The sequence below is a fragment of the Dermacentor andersoni genome, chromosome 3 (assembly GCF_023375885.2).
Source record: "Dermacentor andersoni chromosome 3, qqDerAnde1_hic_scaffold, whole genome shotgun sequence".
Classification (NCBI taxonomy): Eukaryota; Metazoa; Arthropoda; class Arachnida; order Ixodida; family Ixodidae; genus Dermacentor; species Dermacentor andersoni.
In genome coordinates, this window is record NC_092816.1 from 122,751,660 (window position 1) to 122,770,958 (window position 19,299).

At 47.9% G+C, this 19,299-nt stretch overlaps 1 protein-coding gene across 1 annotated transcript; it reads left to right on the forward strand.

Annotated features, from left to right (window-relative positions):
• The first annotated feature begins 485 nt into the window (after positions 1–485).
• On the forward strand, positions 486–18,128 carry LOC126538016 (uncharacterized). The gene is made up of 10 exons (XM_072287289.1): positions 486–708; positions 1,152–1,307; positions 3,329–3,523; positions 4,956–5,229; positions 7,684–7,852; positions 8,268–8,416; positions 10,152–10,272; positions 11,996–12,154; positions 15,736–15,861; positions 17,734–18,128. Exons 2-10 carry the CDS (start codon positions 1,235–1,237, stop codon positions 17,962–17,964), a joined length of 1,497 nt encoding a protein of 498 aa, XP_072143390.1. The 5' UTR covers positions 486–708; positions 1,152–1,234; the 3' UTR covers positions 17,965–18,128.
• Positions 18,129–19,299: the final 1,171 nt, after the last annotated feature.

Sequence of the window (19,299 nt, forward strand, 5' to 3'; positions counted from 1 at the left end):
GCTACTCCATCTACATTTCTTCAGTAATATTCTGGCGTCACTGCAAATGTAAAATTAAGCGTAATGAAGCAAAAAATAGTCAGAGCGGCTGTAATTTGCACCGTTCCATCGGGCGAATCTGAAGTAGTACACTGGTGGATCCAAAGTATATGTCGAGTGGGGGGAGGGGGAGGGGGAAGCGTAGTAGGGCCTGGGGACTAAGCCTTTCCCCCAACCCACCCTTGGACATTCTAGCTGTCATGAAGTATTCACAGCGCAGCCAGCCTTGCCACCACCTCTGTTGCTCTTTTTGTAAGCTGCTCTCATCCACCCCCGAGGTACGTAGGGTACAGAAAAAAAAAAAAACTACAGCCGCAAACATATGAACAGCATTCGTTCCTTTGTCTCAATTTAGTGCGGACGCAAACTAACTTTACCGCGATACTGTGAACACCATAACGTTTGCGTTACTGGTACCGAGGCGTTCTCTATCCATTTTCTGAGCGTTGTGCTGTCTTCTGCTGCGTGTGCCCTTTGCTGGCGAATTCGGCCCTGCTGTGGGCTGCATTTTGAGTTACCCGACGGCGGCGCAAGAACTCGACTCCCTCGGCCCCTGTTCGCAATTCCCACGCGCCCGCTTCCGCAGGTGCTCTCCTGTGACGTTCTTCACCGGCGCTGGTCTGCTGCTGCTCTTCCTCGTTGGATTCTCGCTTTTCGTGTTCGTCAGCGGTAAGCGGTTGTCTTCACTGTATTTAGGCACGTCACACAGAGCTTTACGACTCCTGTCACTGCAAAAGCTATGGTATTTTTTTTTTGATGAGCTATTTAAGGCGTCATTTTTGTCTGCGCACCAAGAGTGAATAGGCTGATCGACATCTGTTAGGCGATCTTAGCTTGTGGATCAACCGATCGCTATCTATAGATGCGGTCTGTAACGGTGTGCGACCACATGCTGCTAGGAATGAAACCTGCACTCCTGTTTGGCAGCAGAACATCATAGCCACTAAGCCACCATAGCGTGTCCTTTAAGTATAAGGTAACGTGTATGAGTTAAGAGCCTCAGAGTGTATAGGCGCTCCCGCCTTTTGTTGCAGTACGGAATCGCCGAAGCGCCTCATTATCTTGCAGCGAGTAAGCGTCTCGATTGCGCATGCTGCCTGCACCATTCGCAGCAAACACTGGCAACGCGGCGGCATTCGAAGTCACGGCCGAACCGGAGCCCGAATCGGAGAGGAGGGCCAGCAAGAGAAGCGGGATGGATGTCGCCGGTCCTGCAAAGAACGACTCCGAGCCGCGCTACGGCGGCGCGTCTGGGACCGATCCCAAAGGTCGGTGTGAATGCGTCGGGCTGCGTCTGCTGATGGCTGCGGGATGAGTTGAATGCGTAATCGACACGCATAGCTTGTGAAAACGCGGAGTTTCGAAGCTTTGCGGATTAAACTGTGCAGCGCATGCAGAAATTGGGCAGTTGCGGCGACATCATTTTCAATCTACACTGTCAATATGGCCCGTTAATCGGCTCTCTGACAGGCTGCGACATGATTTCCAGTGCGGCCGTCATCGGCTCTATAGAGAGTATGTCACCTTGACGGGGAAACGAACAACGACAATTTGCACGCTGCGTTTGATTAACGATCATTGGTTTTTCTCGGTGAACGCCAAATGTTCGATCGTGAAACAGTTTAGCCGCCAGACTCCCGGAACAATTCCATCAACGCCCAATCACTATGGGACTTTTGTTCCCACTGTACGTCTTCTGTCAAGCGACTGCTGAATCCGTTGTGTGGTATAGTGTTGCGAAATATGTAATGGCGACGCGGCTATATGGAAGGCTTGCTTCCGCAGGAATTTTTTTTGTTTTTTCTAACAATGCGTACAATTTTGAACCTTCACTAAGGGACGAAAGTTCGCTGATCATGGCAAATTTTATTGGTCCACGCCTCCTCTTTCACAATAATCGGAACTCTGACGTCATCTCCAATTAAAGAACGGCAAAGAAAACCACCCATAATGCTACTACCCGCGCGTACAACCGATTACTACGATTATCAATGCAAGCATAAAAGCGTCGCTTTTTTCGGCTTAGTCTCAACGCTTGTCAGATGAGACTTGATTGGTTCGGTAGCGTACGACCGTCTCTGATTTTGCTCCTTTGGCAGCGCATAGGTATCAGTAACACTAGCGAGGCTATCTTGCCTTTCTTTTTTTTTTTTTTTTTTTTGCACAGTCACAGTTAGGAACTTTTGCACTTGACCACGGGTCTGCACTGGTTTTCGGGACTACATGCACTGTTGTTTAAAATATGTGCACGTGTACACACAAGCCGCGTTTCCGCGACGATTCCCTCATAAGTTATTAAAAAACAGGGACTTCGAGACATGATTACCAGGTTTCGTGGCAGCGCCTGATATTGGCACGGGCTGTGACGTGATAATTATTTACAGTTATTAACATACACTACTAATTACGTTATCAGTTAAGGACTTCATCGGGTATGTCATTTCATAATTGAAACCAGCCAGTGCTCAACGCATAAGCTTTTGCTAGAATGTTTGTGTCTGACACTGTATAACACTAACTCAAAATGTGCTGCGAAATGCATTGCTATTTCAGTTGAAATTTTTTGTTGCTGCATTTCGCCTCAGTGTGGAAGCATGATTGGAACAGCAATGTATTTCGCTGCAAATCTTCAGCCCATATTTCTGGAAGTTTGTGTTCAATGTATATCATTCGAAATAAAAAAGTTATGCGTTTACTATCAACTGACATCAGTTCTGAAATTACAACCATGCAATGTGATAATCGGAAAGAAAAGTTATCACATTTTCTTAAATGATCAAAGAAGGCTCAGTTATTGCGTAGATTCTGGTGTTTGCCACTGCCACGTAGATTCTTCAGTAAAATTTTAAATTCTGCCATTTGAAACCTCTCATATTTATTATTCTGAGAATTCAATTGCAGAAACAGGCGTGGTATGCCAATGTGTGAATGCTCAACGATGATATTGAAATCTCTTCCGCGAATTTCTCTTCTTCTTCAAACATTTCGTGTCCCGGGTCATTATAATTGCAGTCGGGGAACGTGGGTACATTAAGGCGTTGTTAGCAAACACGACGTGTACTGTAGGTTATTGGCAACTAGTTCATATACATCACAGCTGAGGAGTACTACTTAACGGCGTTACCGTTTTGCGAACTAGCACATCTAGGCCCAGTCCTGGCTCTTTTTTTTTTTTTTTTTCTTGAGAGAAAATTGTAAGCGGAAGAGGTAAATAGAGCATCCAGAGTACCGCGTTCCTTGAATCAGACGCAGAAATGAATGTATTTCCACGGGCTTCGAACGTTCGCAGCAAAGCCGAACGAAGGGTTCAACAAGACGGACGACGACAGCCACGTGGTCACCGGCCTCGTTCCCGAGAAAGAGCTGCTCTACGACGCGGCGACGCGCAGGATTCGCTGGGAAGCAACGGCAACAACGACAGCCACGAACGCGGGAACAAATACCCCGACGGGCTCCGTCACAACCGGCGGACGCCAAGAATCCTGTGAGAGCGCAACACCGAAACTTCGGGCATATGCAACTTGAGACGAACACAACGATTTCGACCAGACGCAGGCAGATATTTAGAGGCGTAGGCTCGCTGTCGTCACAATGCTATATTTTATTCTAATTTCGCACAACCACCACGCCGGGACGAAGCTTAGCGCCGGCAGGGAAGCCTTAACTCCAGAAAGACCGAAACCCGTTCCATATCAAAGAAACATTGATGCTGTTCACCGTTATGAGAGTCCATTCGTGTACACAAAAACGAGAAAATATAAGGGTTGAAATTGTTAGTGTGGTAAATAATTAGTTGTGCCTTTTCTGAACTATATACAAAAAAGAAACTCTGCTCCAGTGCATCAAACGCGCGTTTCGTTTCACGCGGTTGTATCATCTATGTCACGCCTGGTTTGATGCCTCAAAGTGCTTATATTTCAGCGCGACAAGCTTAACGCAAAGCCCATAGCTGTGGATATACTGGACTAAAGTTTCAAGCAGCGTATAGTTCGACAAACTGTGGTGCCTCGCTGCTTTGGACGTGCAGACCAGCCCAGCCAATCAGAACTTCAACAGCAGACGAAATGGACATGTCCACTAGGTGACTCTTACACAATACCTCCCCTAGGGTTTAAAGATTTGTCGTCCTGAGCTGTCCAGTGCTATCCAAAACTCTGCGTACGCCGGCGCTCATTGGCTGAAAGCAGCGACTCGGGCATTCCTGGGTTCTTCAGGACGCCAGATCTGCGAGATTTTCGCCCAGTGTATGCATGTATCCAGAAATTGGCGTTAGGAAGGCGGAGACTCGATGGTTCTAGAGAAGAGGGTAGGGAGTGGGCGTCGTACACTTTCGGTGTATAAAGTCAGAGGGCAGTCATCCGTGTTTTCCAGTGGCGTATTTAGCGCAATTACAGCGGGGCTCATTGAAATGAACAGTGTCGAAAGGCAGAATGAACACGTTTCAGCAGCTTTTCAATGGCGACAGTTCTGGGAAAAGACAACTGGGGCATAGCGGCCCGCGTTACAATTCCTTCGTAGACCTGAATCTAAGCGTCACTCTCTGTGAATATATAGTCAGGCCATATGTCTCATTAGTGTGGAGAGCAACATTAAACAGAGCTTTCAGAGGTAAGGAACTACTGTAGGTTTGACGGGAAGCTAAACCCGTTGCTCAGTATTACCGCTGTTAACAAGTGAACGACCCGAGGGCCTGGAACTTATTGCAGACATGTCTACTCGTAGCAGGACTTTTCACGACAGCGCAATATCCGGAATCGGCTACCTTGCGCAACTATAAGGACCGAGAGTAACGACTTAAGTAGTGGTGCTAGGGATCACATGTTTGCCTCATCTTTCCTCTGCGAGGCCCACGCCGCACGAGTAGACCACGTCGGTGGGTAGTCGCGACCGAAAGGTCACACAACGCACACACGCAGCGATCGCGGAGCCGCCGGAAGCCGGGCTTCGTCCGAGCGATGGCGGCGGACCCCAGCAGCTTCCCGCCCGTTCGCTGCTGTGCGTGCTGGGCGGCCGGTCCGAGGAGTACGGCTCGATGTCGGTGGACGGCCTCTGCGACGTGGCCCTGGCGCCCTTCTACGCGCTGCCCGGCGGCGACACCTTCCTCAACGACGGCCACGTGGTCACGCAAGCGGTGCTCGAGATGGCCGCCAAGTCCATCAAGACGACTTACGGCATCCACGTCCCGCTCGAGTACGCTATATAGCTTCACAATATTGGCGCGTTGCAATGACACCCTGCCGTGTTGGCGTAGTGGTGTCGGCGTTGCGCTGCTAAGCCCGGGTACGGGACCGGATCCCGGCCACGGCGGCCGCATATCGATGAGGGCGAAATGCAAAAAAAAAAAAAAAGCGCCGCCCTTGTACCGCGCCTCGAGTGCACGTCAAAGAGCCCCACGGTGGCCGAAATTGGTCCCCCACGCTATGGCCTGCCTCATAATCGTATCGTGGCTTTGGCGCGTAAAATCAGAGAATTAGTGAAATATATTAACGTTGTACTGACGGCGAAGAACCACACCGCCGAAAGCGCCAGTTAAGAGCTTGTCTCTTTATTGGGCGTATATACTTGTTCCCGTGTTTCGGGAAAAGCCAGTAGAGTAGCGCTCGAAGCACAAGCATCGCCGCGCGCACAGTCGTCGGTTGTAGAAATCGGAGCTGACTGGTCAAATTCACCCGCTATTATTCACACATGTCGCCATATGCTCCAGCGTGATCGCTGGTGCTCGCGTGCGTATGCAAGTCTATTCGTGTTGCGCGCGCAGTGTAATTCGACAGGACTCTTTGCTGTACAATCGGAGGTAACATTCAAGACCGTTCGGATAAAGTAGGCGCGTACTGCGGTGGACAGCAATTAGATAACAGCGATAAACCGGTGAAAAACGGTGAGCGGTAAAAATGAAAACGTACGCTTGACAACATGTAGGTGAGCTGCGCGTTTGTAAACAAGCAGCCGTATAATAAAAGCAAAACGAAGAGTTGACTACATAGACTATTCCTCTGCTACGCGGCGCACCCCGCTGCACAATTATAGTGCTATTGAAAAATTGAATTGAATAATAATATATGGGGTTTTACGTGCCAAAACCACTTTCTGATTATGAGGCACGCCGTAGTGGAGCGCTCCGGAAATTTCGACCACCTGGGATTCTTTAACGTGCACCTAAATCCAAGTACACGGGTGTTTTCGCATTTCGCCCCCATCGAAATGCGGCCGCCGTGGCCGGGATTCGATCCCGCGACCTCGTGCTCAGCAGCCCAACACCATAGCCACTGAGCAACCACGGCGGGTAATTGAATTGAAGAAACTATTGAAGAATTGGCCACGTCAGTGAATCTTATTTGGAAAACAAACCACGCCATTGCTGTCTGAACAGTTTCTTTACGCGCATGGAATGTGGTGGCAGCGCCGGCGCATCTTCGCTGAGGTAACTATATTAAACTCAATTGCCGAGGGTTTACGCATTCCGCTGCGGGGTGCCCTCGCTCTTACTGACGTAGCACACAAAAGCACGCGTAGCAGTATATATAGTCCATCACGAAGTACGAAAACTTCAACATGAGGCGTTCAGTTATGCAGGGTGTCATTTGCCTGATTTATCGTTTGTTAATTTCATATAGGGCTGGATCTGAAAGACTACATAAATAAAAAGGCGACTTCAGCGTAGAAAGGAAAAAGAATGCATTTTGGTTCACAAAGGCCACCTTGATTCTCCCTATACGAGCGCCATAGACGCCGCGTTGTTATCCAAAAAGGTACGTTCCTGTTCCAACCGAAACCGCGTTGCTATCACTTCATCTTCGACAGTCTTTTTGCTGATTCTTCATTTTATTCTATAGCCATAAAGGTCGCACTCATTATTCTAAGGAACGTAGACTAATGGAGTATTCGCTTGCTGATTTGTTTTAGTGTGTACCTTCAGTGCACCTTTATAGCGGGGAGTGGAGAAAAGAATGCAGTATTGAAGCAAATAATGATTGCAATATTCTGTACTACTATCCAGTGATATTTTGAACTGCTGCATGTGAATAATCGTGGCAATGAACGCGGGCATGATCCTAAACATTGTAACGAATTCAATGATTAGGAAAAAAAGAAAGTGAAATATGTGCACCACATCTGCGCCCTATGGCAGTGATAGGCGACAGATGACACGTAATATAATCAGTGAATTCCATGTCAGTGCCTTAAAAGCGGTTGGCGCAATGTCAGACAACCGCTGCTATAGCCTGTTACATGTGCGCTAGCTAGCTGCGGGAAGGAAGAATATAAAGCTTAGGGTAAAAATAACAACGTAATCGTCAAGTGGTTATTTGTAGCTTCGATGAATCGATCATGCGACTGCTATTACATTTACCTGTTATCACTTTCCACACTCTTTCACAACGCCAAGGTCCAACCGATTCACCAAATTACTATAGAACTGTGTCCACTTGGACATCTCTCCAACAACGCATTATATAGAAAATATCCTAGTATATTAGCATTTTTTTTTCTATTCGTGCTTTTCTCTTTGTTATAGCGGGATATCATGGCTTGATGGTTTAGCAATATCGAGGTACTTGCTGATGATATCTAAATTGAGCTCTGCCCTGCGATATTACGAGTGCGAATGACACCTTTTAAATAATATTTCACTTGTCGTCTCAGAAAACTGCCTCAGGCGAGAACCGACCTCATGAGACAGAAAGCCCAGGACAGGATGAAATACTACTGGATCGAGCACAACATCTACCACTACGCGGTTCTAGACCTGGAGATTGGGCTCAACGGCACTGCAGCTTCTGATATAGTCGGCCGAGTTTTCACCGTCCTTAAGGTAACCTCCAAGAGTGTGCTGCAGGTGTTTTCACGCATAAGCTAGCGAAATTCACGTCCTGGGTATTATTGTAGTGGAATATTGCCGCGCTTCCCAAACCAGTCTGCAACATCCAAGTACATTATCAGCAGCAAAATTCAGAGACTTTGGCTTTTTCGAATTAGGTAACATAAAGATTTTGTCAAGGCTTCTAATCTTGAATAGTTAATCAAGCATTCTCTGGATGCACTTGTCGGTTCAAACGATAATTCAAACTCTCGTTCGGAAATTTGTTCTTCCAGTTACTCTGCGCGTCGACCAAAATAAATCACTTCCAAATGACTGATTTCAGTATTGTTTTTTCGTTATTCCAGCGGACGCGAGCGCACGACGCTAACGTTGCTCTGTCTCTTGTGGCGACTGTTCTTCGTTGCAGCTGTTCGCAAAGATCCAGGAGGCGATTCGCCAGGCGGTGTCGTCCGAACGCACGTCGGAAGCGCAGCCCGACGCTTACATCCTATTGGGCGTCCACCTACGGATGGCCACCAACGACGGACTTTTCAAGGCGCTTCAGGCGAACGTCCGGTAGGCTGTCCTCCCGTCTTTGCGACGGAATGAAGAACCGAGTGGCTCGTGTTCTGTTAGACAAAACCGTATGACGCCAACTCATAATGAAGCCAAGGAAAGCACAGGGGAACACAGGGGAAGTTGCTCACAGTTTTATTTGGAGTGTATAGCAAGGACAAGATAAAGGGAAATTAAAAGGCAGCGAAAAAATTGGAGGCTTATCAAGGTTAAGCCCAGTGGATGCGAAGCGCCGCCGCGTCGCGCGCGACGGCGCGAACCGAAGCGTGGAGACCTCCGCCGGGCGACGTCCGACGGCGCGATATGAGGCCCCATCTGCAGCCGGTGTGACGTCATCACGTGACGTCACATCATGTGATCTCACTTCAGGGTCAATGGTGGCCACCGCCGGGAGGCGACCGACGGCGCGAAGTGAGGCCCCATCTGCAGCCGGTGTGACGTCATCACGTGACGTCATGTCACGTGACCTACTTGAAGGTCACTTGAAGGTCAATGGTGGCCACCGCCGGGAGGCGACCGACGGCGCGATATCAGGCCCCATCTGCAGCCTGTGTGACGTCATCACGTGACGTCATGTCACGTCACCCCACTTCAGGGTCAATGGTGGCCACCGCCGGGCGTCGCGAAGGCCCGAAGCCTACGTTAATATGCTTCGCATAAAAACAACTTGCCGCTGGTGGGCGCCGAACCCACAACCTACGCGTTGCGCTACCAATTGCGCTACGCTGGCGGCTTTTCTGAGGTCCACATTTCTTTGTATATTGATGTGTGTGCACGATCTAACTCGAGGAGTGTTAGCCAGCGTTACTCATAGCCGTAGTAGCGGACGTAGAACACCCTGTCATTACGACAAACCGTTAAAACATTACTGCGTTTCATCTTCAGGGAGAAATGTTGTTAAGGGATCTACGCAAATAGTGCGGCGACAAAAAAAAAATATCACTTCGCTGGTTTCGTTCTGAAGCGGTTGATAACTGTTGTACTGCGTGTGTGGTAAGCCTATTATTACTATTATTAATATTATTACTACTTATTAACTTATAGAGCCAATGCAGCGTCGAATAACGTGATAACGTATGCGGCGTGTTATTTTTTCTCGCAAGTGCAGGCAGTGCAAACAGTCACCTTAGCTTTCGCAGTTGTGGCTGCTAAAGTATGAAGCCTAGTTCGCCGATCACGTTAAGAGAAAAAATTTCGTCTGTTAACGTTTTTTATGATGCCGCGAAAAAAAAGACATCGCTGATGCTGACCAAGGTAACACGCGCACCAAGCTTTATCTTGTGCATGTGAGTTCAAAGCAAATAATAAAACACAGACAACAACACTGCATGTCTACAAATAGCACTCATCTTATATGTGGTGTGTTTGTGCACGTGCATTTTCGGATTCGCATTTCTCGCTAATCCGCTTAAAACCAGTCCTTAAGCATTCCTTCACTGTACACATCTCGATTCAGGAAAGTGGATCGCAGCACCACTGCTCCACTATGAGGTTGTCTCCGTGGTTCAATGACACTCCATGACGGTTCGTGAGCGAAGTATCCTAGCACTGCCTATGAGTGGCATTGAGATATTTAAACGCGCTTGATGGGGCCTCAAATGATGACATTGAAATCGTTTCACCTAATGAATGGATCTTTCTTCTGGTCCTTCACAGTACATCGTTGTGAGCAAGGAATGACAGTGATTCTTGTTTTCTTTTTTATTTTCCTTCCGACGTTCCTTCGGCTCGATAGGTCCTTCACGATCAGCGCCCTCATCGCCAGAACTCACGTCACCGAGCGCGACCACGACGGCTGCAAGACGAATGGTCCTGCGCCGTACGAGATTGAAAACAACGACCATATTATGGGAATGGTAAGGCGAGATTGCTTAGAAAGATACTTTGTTTAGTCACTAATAGCTTGTTGCTGAGCTAAAGCCTGATTTATCATGAATATTGATTGGAGCATCAAAGAGTTTTTCACCTTTACGAAATGATTTCTCCCCGCATAAATTTAGTTATTCCTTTCGCATATTTTTATTGCGATAGCATTTCATATAGGAACACTCAAGGCGCATTCGGCTTCTCAGCAGGAACACTAACTTGTGCCTCTGCGTGCGAATGAAAGCTTGCGAGGGTGAACCGGCGATCGTGACTCAATCTCGCGTACGCAACGGAGTAAATCGGGGAGGAAGCGCGTAGCCTTCCGTCGCACGCAAGGCTTCGGGGGGGGGGGGGGGGGGGCGTTCTATTCCAAGCCGCCTGGACGGCAGCGCCGGCCCGGCCTGGTCGCTGTATCTTAAAAGCCATCTGCGATGGCTACAGAGTCTGCGCTGCGCTGTTCTCGCGACTCGGTTTGTATTAATGCGAGCGGCACCACGAAGGTCAATTCGCTCGCTGCTGCTGCGGCGTTTCCTCACTGAAGAGTTTTGACATCGAGTTTCCGCGGTCATCGAGTGAGATGTGTTCATGTTGGATTCTACGCGCGTGACACTTTGCTTGTTGATTTAATTAGTATGCCTATGTTTACAAGCTTATGCGGCCGATACTATTCTTCCTTCGTATAACTATCCACTAATTTGCTATCGTAATTGATGCGTCGCCTTTCGGGCGAAACTGCGACCTTCTTTTTTTTTTACTTTTCATTTCTTTCGTCTGCTCTTCATTATGCTTGTTCGGTATTGCTATGCCTGTATTTTTACACGGTGTTGTACACGGTGTTGAATTCCCTAACATCCTGATTTTAATCTGGCTCTATGACTGTTGTATCGACAACGCGCCATCGCATGTTTTATTTTCTGTTTAGTACGCACCGATACGTGATCAGATAAAAGTTACTTGTCTGACCTTACTCGAGTACCGTAGTCAACGTCTGTGTGAATTAGCTTTCTTCCGCGCCTATTATGCTTTTATATACATTGACGGCAACATTCATGATATATTCCGCTGCAAAGAATTAATCTTAGAAGGACCGTTAGAAGAACTACATAAAGAAGCGCTACATAAAAGCGATTTTCCAAGCATGAAAGAAGCCCACGAATGCACGCAAAGTGCATCGAGTGGCCAATCGTGCGGCAGTTTTTCGTGCATTCGCAGGCTGCCCTCATGCTTGGAAAAAAAATTTTTTTTAAGTAGCACGTATTCAGAAAGCTGTATAGGGAGTTTTTCATGTTGCTCTACAATTTTCTCATAGACAGTTTTCCATCTAATTAAGATATTTCAGAACTTGTACAATTAATGAAGACTAATTATGTAATTTGGCGGAATAGAAGAAATAATCTTGAGTATCTTCAAGCGACGGCAAACAACATTACCTTCGTTCTGTTCAGCTGCGTGGCATTTGGATATCTCTAATGTTTGGCTCGAGCTAGGTGGGACACCCGGCAGAATCATTATTATTGACAGGTTGGAATTATCGTAAACACTGTAATGATATTTATCGTTTTGTGGCATTTTGCAGGGCCGCAAAGTACAAAGCATCGATTTTTTTTTTTCTAAGCCGCTATGTAGACGTCAAAAATAACTTGTTTGACGACTACACGATGGTGTCTGTGATCGTCAAGTCGTTTTTTTTTCTCTCTTTTTTTTTCGCGGCAGGCCAACGCTGTGGCCTACGTGAGGACGTTCCCCTGGGTGCAGCGAACGTCCCTGGCCGTCTCGTTCACGCTGTGCGCTCACTGGTACCGGCCCAAGAAGGAGTTCCTGGTCGGGGTCGATTGCGTCAAGGACGTCATGTCGGTGTCGTCTTCCGGAACCGTGAGTCGCACGACCTCTCTCCGCCCAGCATCCGTGCGAGCGAAAAAGGTTTACCGCCAGCTTCTTGGCTGTGGTCTGATTGTGGTTTCAGCACATAACCTATAAAAAGGGATGTACATATTTACATTTATAACCTTTACGCAACGTCTACAAACAGCAGGTTCAGTCTGTTCAGAGTCTACACACCTCCCTGCGCGTTTTCGAAAACGCGCGGCATTGTTTGGATATTTAGTTCTAGATGAAATGGTCAGAAAAACGTACTTCCACCCCCCGCAAGAAAAAAAAACATCTTGTTTCATATTTGTCACGACAAAAAGCTCATTTCGTTATATTCAAGGGCTGCTGCACAGAATAGTAGTCTACACATTTTTTTTACCATTGAAAGAACAATCGTTAGCGAAAAGACAACAGACGGCCTGTAGTCTCACCCTGAAAACCTGAACTTGAGATTGAGAGCCAGTGCATCATCCTGTTGTTTATTTTCTTTGTGGTCGTCTTTGGCGCTGTTTCTGCACGTTACCTGAAGTCTCTAGACATACTTGATTTTGATTAGGGCTAGGGATATTCGATCTGCGACACGGCGCCCACGTGCAGCTTTCAACAAGCGCTTCGTAGCCGTGTGCTGACGAGCAGGCAAACTATGTGCACGAGAAATAAGGACGCGTTAACGCCATGGTAACCTTAATAGTATTAATATTAATAATGATGATAATTTATTTCGTAACGTATAGTCCATAAACAGCCGGGCCTGCAAAGCCCGCAGGAGGCTCGTGGCCCCTGTGCGTTCCTGGGCAAAGCGATTGATGCCAACTCGTGACCACTCATGACCACTCATGTGTCGACTCTCCGGGATCTGAGAGATGACAGGCGTTACTGCGACGCATCCTCTTGTTTGCCCTGGCAACGCAATGGACTGAACTGTTCTTTACCCCACTAGGACTGATTCTGCAGATGAGGAGGAGGAGGAGGAAAACCGTTTATTGAGCTTTAGAAAATTAAATGAATTTCGCGGAGTTAGATGGTGTCTTTCACCTTCTTAGCAATGGCCGTCTGCCCCTAGTCCAGGGCTCCACTGGATGCCGCTGCCAGCTGGGCCCGTCGGATCAGCCCTAGTTGGACGTCCTGACGGTCGCTGGAGAGCATTCCTTCCCATTGCTCCGCACTCGGGTTTGGTATTATTGGTGCCGCATTTGTTTTCTGGCAGGCCCACGTTATATGGTAGGGCATGGGTGTTTCCTGGCACCATGGGTATTTGTCAGTGTACTGTGCGGGATATGCACCCGTCTGTAGCAGCCTCCAAGCTACGGAGTCCTCTCTAGTGAGAGAGCTATGTGGTGGGGGGTACCGCTTCCTGTGGCACTTATAGTGGTTTAGGATAGCCGAGTATTCTCTGTGGACTGGCTCGATTTCCTCGAGGTCATTGGCGGAGGGTGCTCGGTATGCAGTGTATCCTCGAGCTACCCTGTCGACCTCACGGTTGCCTTCCACGTCTGTGTGACCCGGCGTCCACATTATCGTGTGTCTAATTGGTTGTTCTTTTTCTCGGTTTTGTGTGTGTTGATCTTCAGAGCGGAGTATGAGGAGTGCTCTGTGACCTATTCTGCCTAACATGTAGTTTCGGCATGCTGTTTGGGAGTCGGTTAGTATTGTTAAGGACCGCCTAGTCCGTTAGCCCTCCGCTGCCGCTAGAGCGACGGCCGCTTCTTCAGCCTCGACTACCGTGCAGTCCCGTAGAGATACGCTGACGATTTCTCGCATATCCGAGTTTATCACTGCCGCTACTGCGTTGGGGTTGGTCTGTCTCGCCCTTATGGTGTATGTGGCTACAGTGTACTAGGATACCTATCTAGTACACTGTAATGTGGCTGCGTCCACGTATACCGTTGTTGCCTGGAAGCTAGTGACTTTTGGCTGTATTCGGCTCTTGCCTTCCTACGTTCTTCATGTAGGTTGGGGTCCATGTTCTTGGGAATGGGGGCCACCTTGATTGCGTTTCGTATTGTTTCCGGGATAGTCGCGGTTCTTTGGGTTTCTTGCATCTGTTCGCTGCATCCCAACTTCTGCAGAAGCTCCCTGCCAGACGGAGTCTGTTCTAGTCTGCGCAGCTGAGCAACATGTTGTGCCTCTCTGAGTTCTTCGAAAATATGAAGTCCTAGTGCCAAGAGCGTCTCCGTGGATGTGCATTGTGGTAGGTGGAGCGCGGTTTTGTATGCATTGCGTATGATCGGGTCTATCTGCTGAACCTCGCTCTTGATTCGGTTGTAGTACGGGAGACTGTAGGTAACCCCGCTGATCACCAGACTTTCTTTACGCGTAGTACGCGTGTACCATAACTTATCGCGAGCTTACTGTAGTGTGATCTTAGCTAACGTTGGTAGAAAATAAGTTATTTCTAATCCCTATCTCTTGCACTGAAATAGTGACCAAAATGAGTAGTTCGGATAGCGTTGGTTGTGTAGAGTGAGCCGATCGCATTTAACGAACAGGCAATATACGATCGTGAAAAGCGCCACCGCACTGAAATCCTTGCCCATCGTCCGCATCATCAACTGCGGGACAAAACACAACAATGCAGTACTTCGAAAGAGAGAGTTTATAAACGTTCTGTGAGCCACAGATAAGCGTTTCATTTGATGACAAAATAAAGCAGTAAGCGTTAGCCTAGACCAAATGCCTTGAGTGAATGAATTAATAATTAATTAATATTTATTTAAATAAATAACTAATTAACGGGTTAATTAATTAATTAGTTTAATGATTAGTTAATTACTTGGTTTATTATGTGAGGGGTATTACGTGCCAAAACCACTATTTGATTATGCGGCACGCCGTAGTGGGGGACTCCGGATTAATTTTGACCGCCAGGAGATCGTTAACCGGCCCCCAATGCATGGGACACGGGTGTTCTTGCATTTCGCCCCCATCGAGATGCGGCCACCACGGCCGGGATTTCATTCTGCGACCTCATGCTTAGCAGCGCAACGCCATGGCCACTAAGCCACCGTGACGGGTGTCAAATGCATGAAGTGGTGGAAGAAAAGAAAATCCTGATGCAGCGCACAGCAATAGCTAAGAAACGCTTCGTCGCGTCCGCTAACGAGCTTGCTCATATTTCGAGACTCAAAGGGTCCCCCTCGAAGCGACGACCATATTTAAGTCGTTCAATGTGTGCACGACAGTACGTCGCGAGGTCTTTCTGGAGAACCGAAAGTTTATCATTCACCTTTTTCCAGCTTATATGTTTATTTCGACCCTCTTTGGGCTGGTATAGAAAAAAAAACTTCGTACAGGCCACCTAGCCCAAGGACGTTTCCGCGGTCGTTAATTTTACTAAGTAAGAAAGAGAAAGGGGTAGGGAAGGCAGAAGAATCAACGTCTAGCAGCTGTAGAAGGAAATTTAGATTGAGGAATGTTCCGCAATATCCTGGCTACTACTTCACTCTCCAAATTAGCGTGCACTGGTTCCTAATGGTTATCCTTATCTTCAATGGCATAAAAGTGGTGCCGTTGCAACCGTGCTATACTACATACGTGCCACACGCTTCTTCGCGTCTAGAACATTATGTGCTCCTCATTTGCAGGTGTGCAGCGAAAAACCGGACTTTTTCGCCAACCAGGCCGTCGACAAGACGCAGCACACGGCGTTCTCGTGGCAGGTACCTGATCTCATGGCCACGTACGACACCGCTGACACGATGCAGTGGAAGGCGAGTGGCCGCAATTTTGCTTTGTCACATCTTTCTTTCAGTTCAGAGCGTCATCCCACTGAAATGAGTTAAGGAGGCGGTGCGAGAATTTCTACGTCGAATTGCTGTGCTTTCTCTCTATGAAATACTAAATGTTTGCAAAACGCGAATTTTAGATGATGTTCTGGAAATGGTACAGTGAAAGTTATATTTTATAAATTTACTCGCTTCCTATTATGATATTGTAGAAAAAAAAACAGTGGTATATACGGAGCGCTTAGAGCAAAAAGAAAAAAAAATGAAGCAATCCAGGTACAGCAGCGCAACATTTCTTGTGTACCATCACATAGAAGCAAACGCATACACGACATTTTCGTTGCAGCTACAAAGAGAAATGCAAATTCTTTTAGCGTTGTACTACAGCCCTAGATTGAGATGTGCAAAGATGTGTGATTCATTGGTCAAATATGTGCTTGCGCTCTTGATTACAGACTGCACGTCCATTTTATTTTATTGCGATAGCAGTTACATGCACACTGCAGGCGCATTTCTGCCGTCGCCATTGCCATGCTGTTAAAAGTCCCAGCACGCTAATACCGTCACCGCGCGCCGTTTGCTGCATGTGCGAATGAAACTTGCGAGGCTCATCTCGCGCGCGCAAGGGTGGAAAGCGGGGAGAAAGCGCGCCATATTCCGTCATGCGCGAGGCACCGCGAGGAGGGGAAGAATGGAGGGGAGGCGTTCTACTCCTGCGTCTGCGTCGTACGGAGCGGCCACGAGGGCGCCGTATCTTTAAAGCGATCTGCGAAGTAGACGAATACGAGCGCTGGTAGCTTCGTATGCGCTGTGCTTTCGACGCCTGGGCCGCTATCTTGTACACGTTGGAAAAGCCGACGTTCGATTTCGCCTCGCGCGATTGTTCTGGCTGCGCCGATATCGCGGCCTAGGCCAATCTACTCCAATCGCGTGAGGTGAAATCAAACGTTGGCTTTTCGAACGTGTACAAGATAGCGGCCCTGGTTCGTGCTCAAGCGACAGGCAGCACGAAGGTCAATTCGCTCGTTGCGGCTGCCGCGCTTCCTCACTCCAGCGTTCTGACAGCGAGTTCCCGCGGTCATCGAGTGAGATGTGTTCATGTTTACCTGTGCGCGCGCGACACCGCGCTTGTTAATTTAGTTAGTAAGCGACTGTTTACAAGTTTATAGGGCCGATAGAACTACTATCCATACTTCGTATAGCTATTTACTAATTTGCTGTCGCTAAAGATACTTCAATTTTCGGGCCAAATTGTGACTTTTTTTGTTGCCACAGCCGTTGTTTCTGAACAATTTCTCACGATTGTGGAAGCTTCTCGGGGGCTCTTTTGTGCAACGAGAGTTTAAAGTGCCTCATTCTCCTAGGCGTAACCTATCGCCCTCTTTCTATATAGCGCGACCGAGTGCGTGACACTGTTCTCGTCTTGATATGCATACGCACTTGACATTGCTCGATTTTCTTTTAGGGGCTTACATCAGGTTAATCTCGCTGCCTTTTGTGTTAATTGTAGCATAGCGTCCTCTGTAGGGATCGAGTATTATGTTGTTGATGATCCATAATGGTATCGCCTTTGATACGGGGCGGCAGCAAATAGTAGCCTAGCCTACCTAAGCTAATCAGGTCTTACTATACGTCTATCGCAGTCTAGGATTCTGTCTCTCTTTCTGATATTTCTCTGTATTGAAATGTTTATTTCTACATTGTAACCCTCCACAATAGAAACTGAGACGTAGCGGCCTCTTTGTATAGCAGGAAAATTAAAAAAAAAAAGTTAGAAGGCTTCGAGCACGTCACGCTACAACGTTGACCGCACCTTGTGGAAGATGTGAAACGTCTCTCCCGTCGAACGCCGAGCAGATGTGTTCGCTGGCGTTCGAGTACCGACGCCTGAACCTGGCCGTCGCCCTGTTCGACGTGGAGTGCGACGACTGGCAATCCGAGTGCACGCTCCCCAGCGCGTCGCAAATGCGGGGTCACGAGAGGACGCGAAGGATGCGTGCGTACCTGCGCGGCCTGCAGTCGTCCGGCCACCGGAACGGCAACGTCAGCACCGCATGCCAGGGAGTGCAGAAGGAGGCCCTGGCATGAGCGCGCTCTTCACCGAGGCATGACGGGCACGTCCGCGCGCATAAGCACCGCACGGATTGTCAATGCGCATTTATCGATGGCAAGAGGTTTCAATAAACTTATCGTGATAGCTCTTTTAAAAAATATTTCTCAACGTCGCAAAAAAAAGAAAGAATTTTCTTAACGTTGGGTTCTCTAAGCCCGGTCACAACGCCGTGTCACAAAAGGTAAGCGGTTTTCGAATTCGGATGTGCGTCATCGGTGAACGACTCGCAGAGGTGGTGAACAGCTCTGGCTCCTCGAACATCAACGAGTTGCACACCTTCTAAAGCGAAGCCATATGCATTAGCTGCGCCCTCAACCTTCTCGATGTTCTAAATCTCTCGGATGAAGGCGCTGCTGCTTTTGATGACGGGGGTACGTTTTCGATGAAACGTTTCCACGAAAGTTTTTTCCGCATACCAATGCGGTCATTCTAATCGTCTGTCTTCTCGTCGCGGCCTTGTTCTTTCGAGCCTGCACCGAAGTTCTGAGATCGTCCGGAGAGCGATTGTCGAGGAGATAGATGTAAATATTGGCACATGTATATTTTGCTTAAGATGGTTCGAAAATAATTTGGCGCTTAGCGCTGCACTTGTTCAAATATCGCATTAGGATTACATTTTGGAGTCTACGTCGTTCATTGTAACACTTGGTCCACTTTACTGCCTCCCTTGCGTAAAAAGTTGTTCTCTTGCTGGAGGCGGGTTTCTTAGGGTTTTCAGTAATGTTGGCTTCTTTTCTCTTTTCTGCAGTACAAAAACTTAAAATATTTTTGACAGTAGTTAGTGCTTCACGTGTGCGCATACCCCTTTGGAAACTGAGGGAGTCAGTCGTCTTCATCAACAAACAGTGAGTCACATGTCTTCATGTCTCCATGCCTCCTCTGAGCTTTGCTGTAGCAGTTTCAGCACTTCTTCGCAGTTTCTCTTCTACATATTTTGCAGACGTGCTTGAGGAGAGTTTGCCTAGTTAAATAGCTCCGCTGAAATACATTCAAAAACTCGCGACGGAATGGCTACGCGAACCAGCGCTTCGACTCTGGTTGATGGAAGCTCCAGGTTACGCCAGACGAGCCAACTGCTGCTATTGCAAAGCATAACTTCGTACAACGCTCAGGAAGTTAGTGGCCCACGCTGCTACGAAGAAACACATTACGGCATTTTCTTTCTGTAGGCAAGCAACAGTGCAGGTACCACAAGTCTCGGCACTCATGTACTGCCGAAGGATGCCTCACCATGTTCGTGTACGCTAACTCTGCATTTGTGACTTTGAGCCATCTGACTGCTGAGCCATAAATGATGCCTCAACGACACG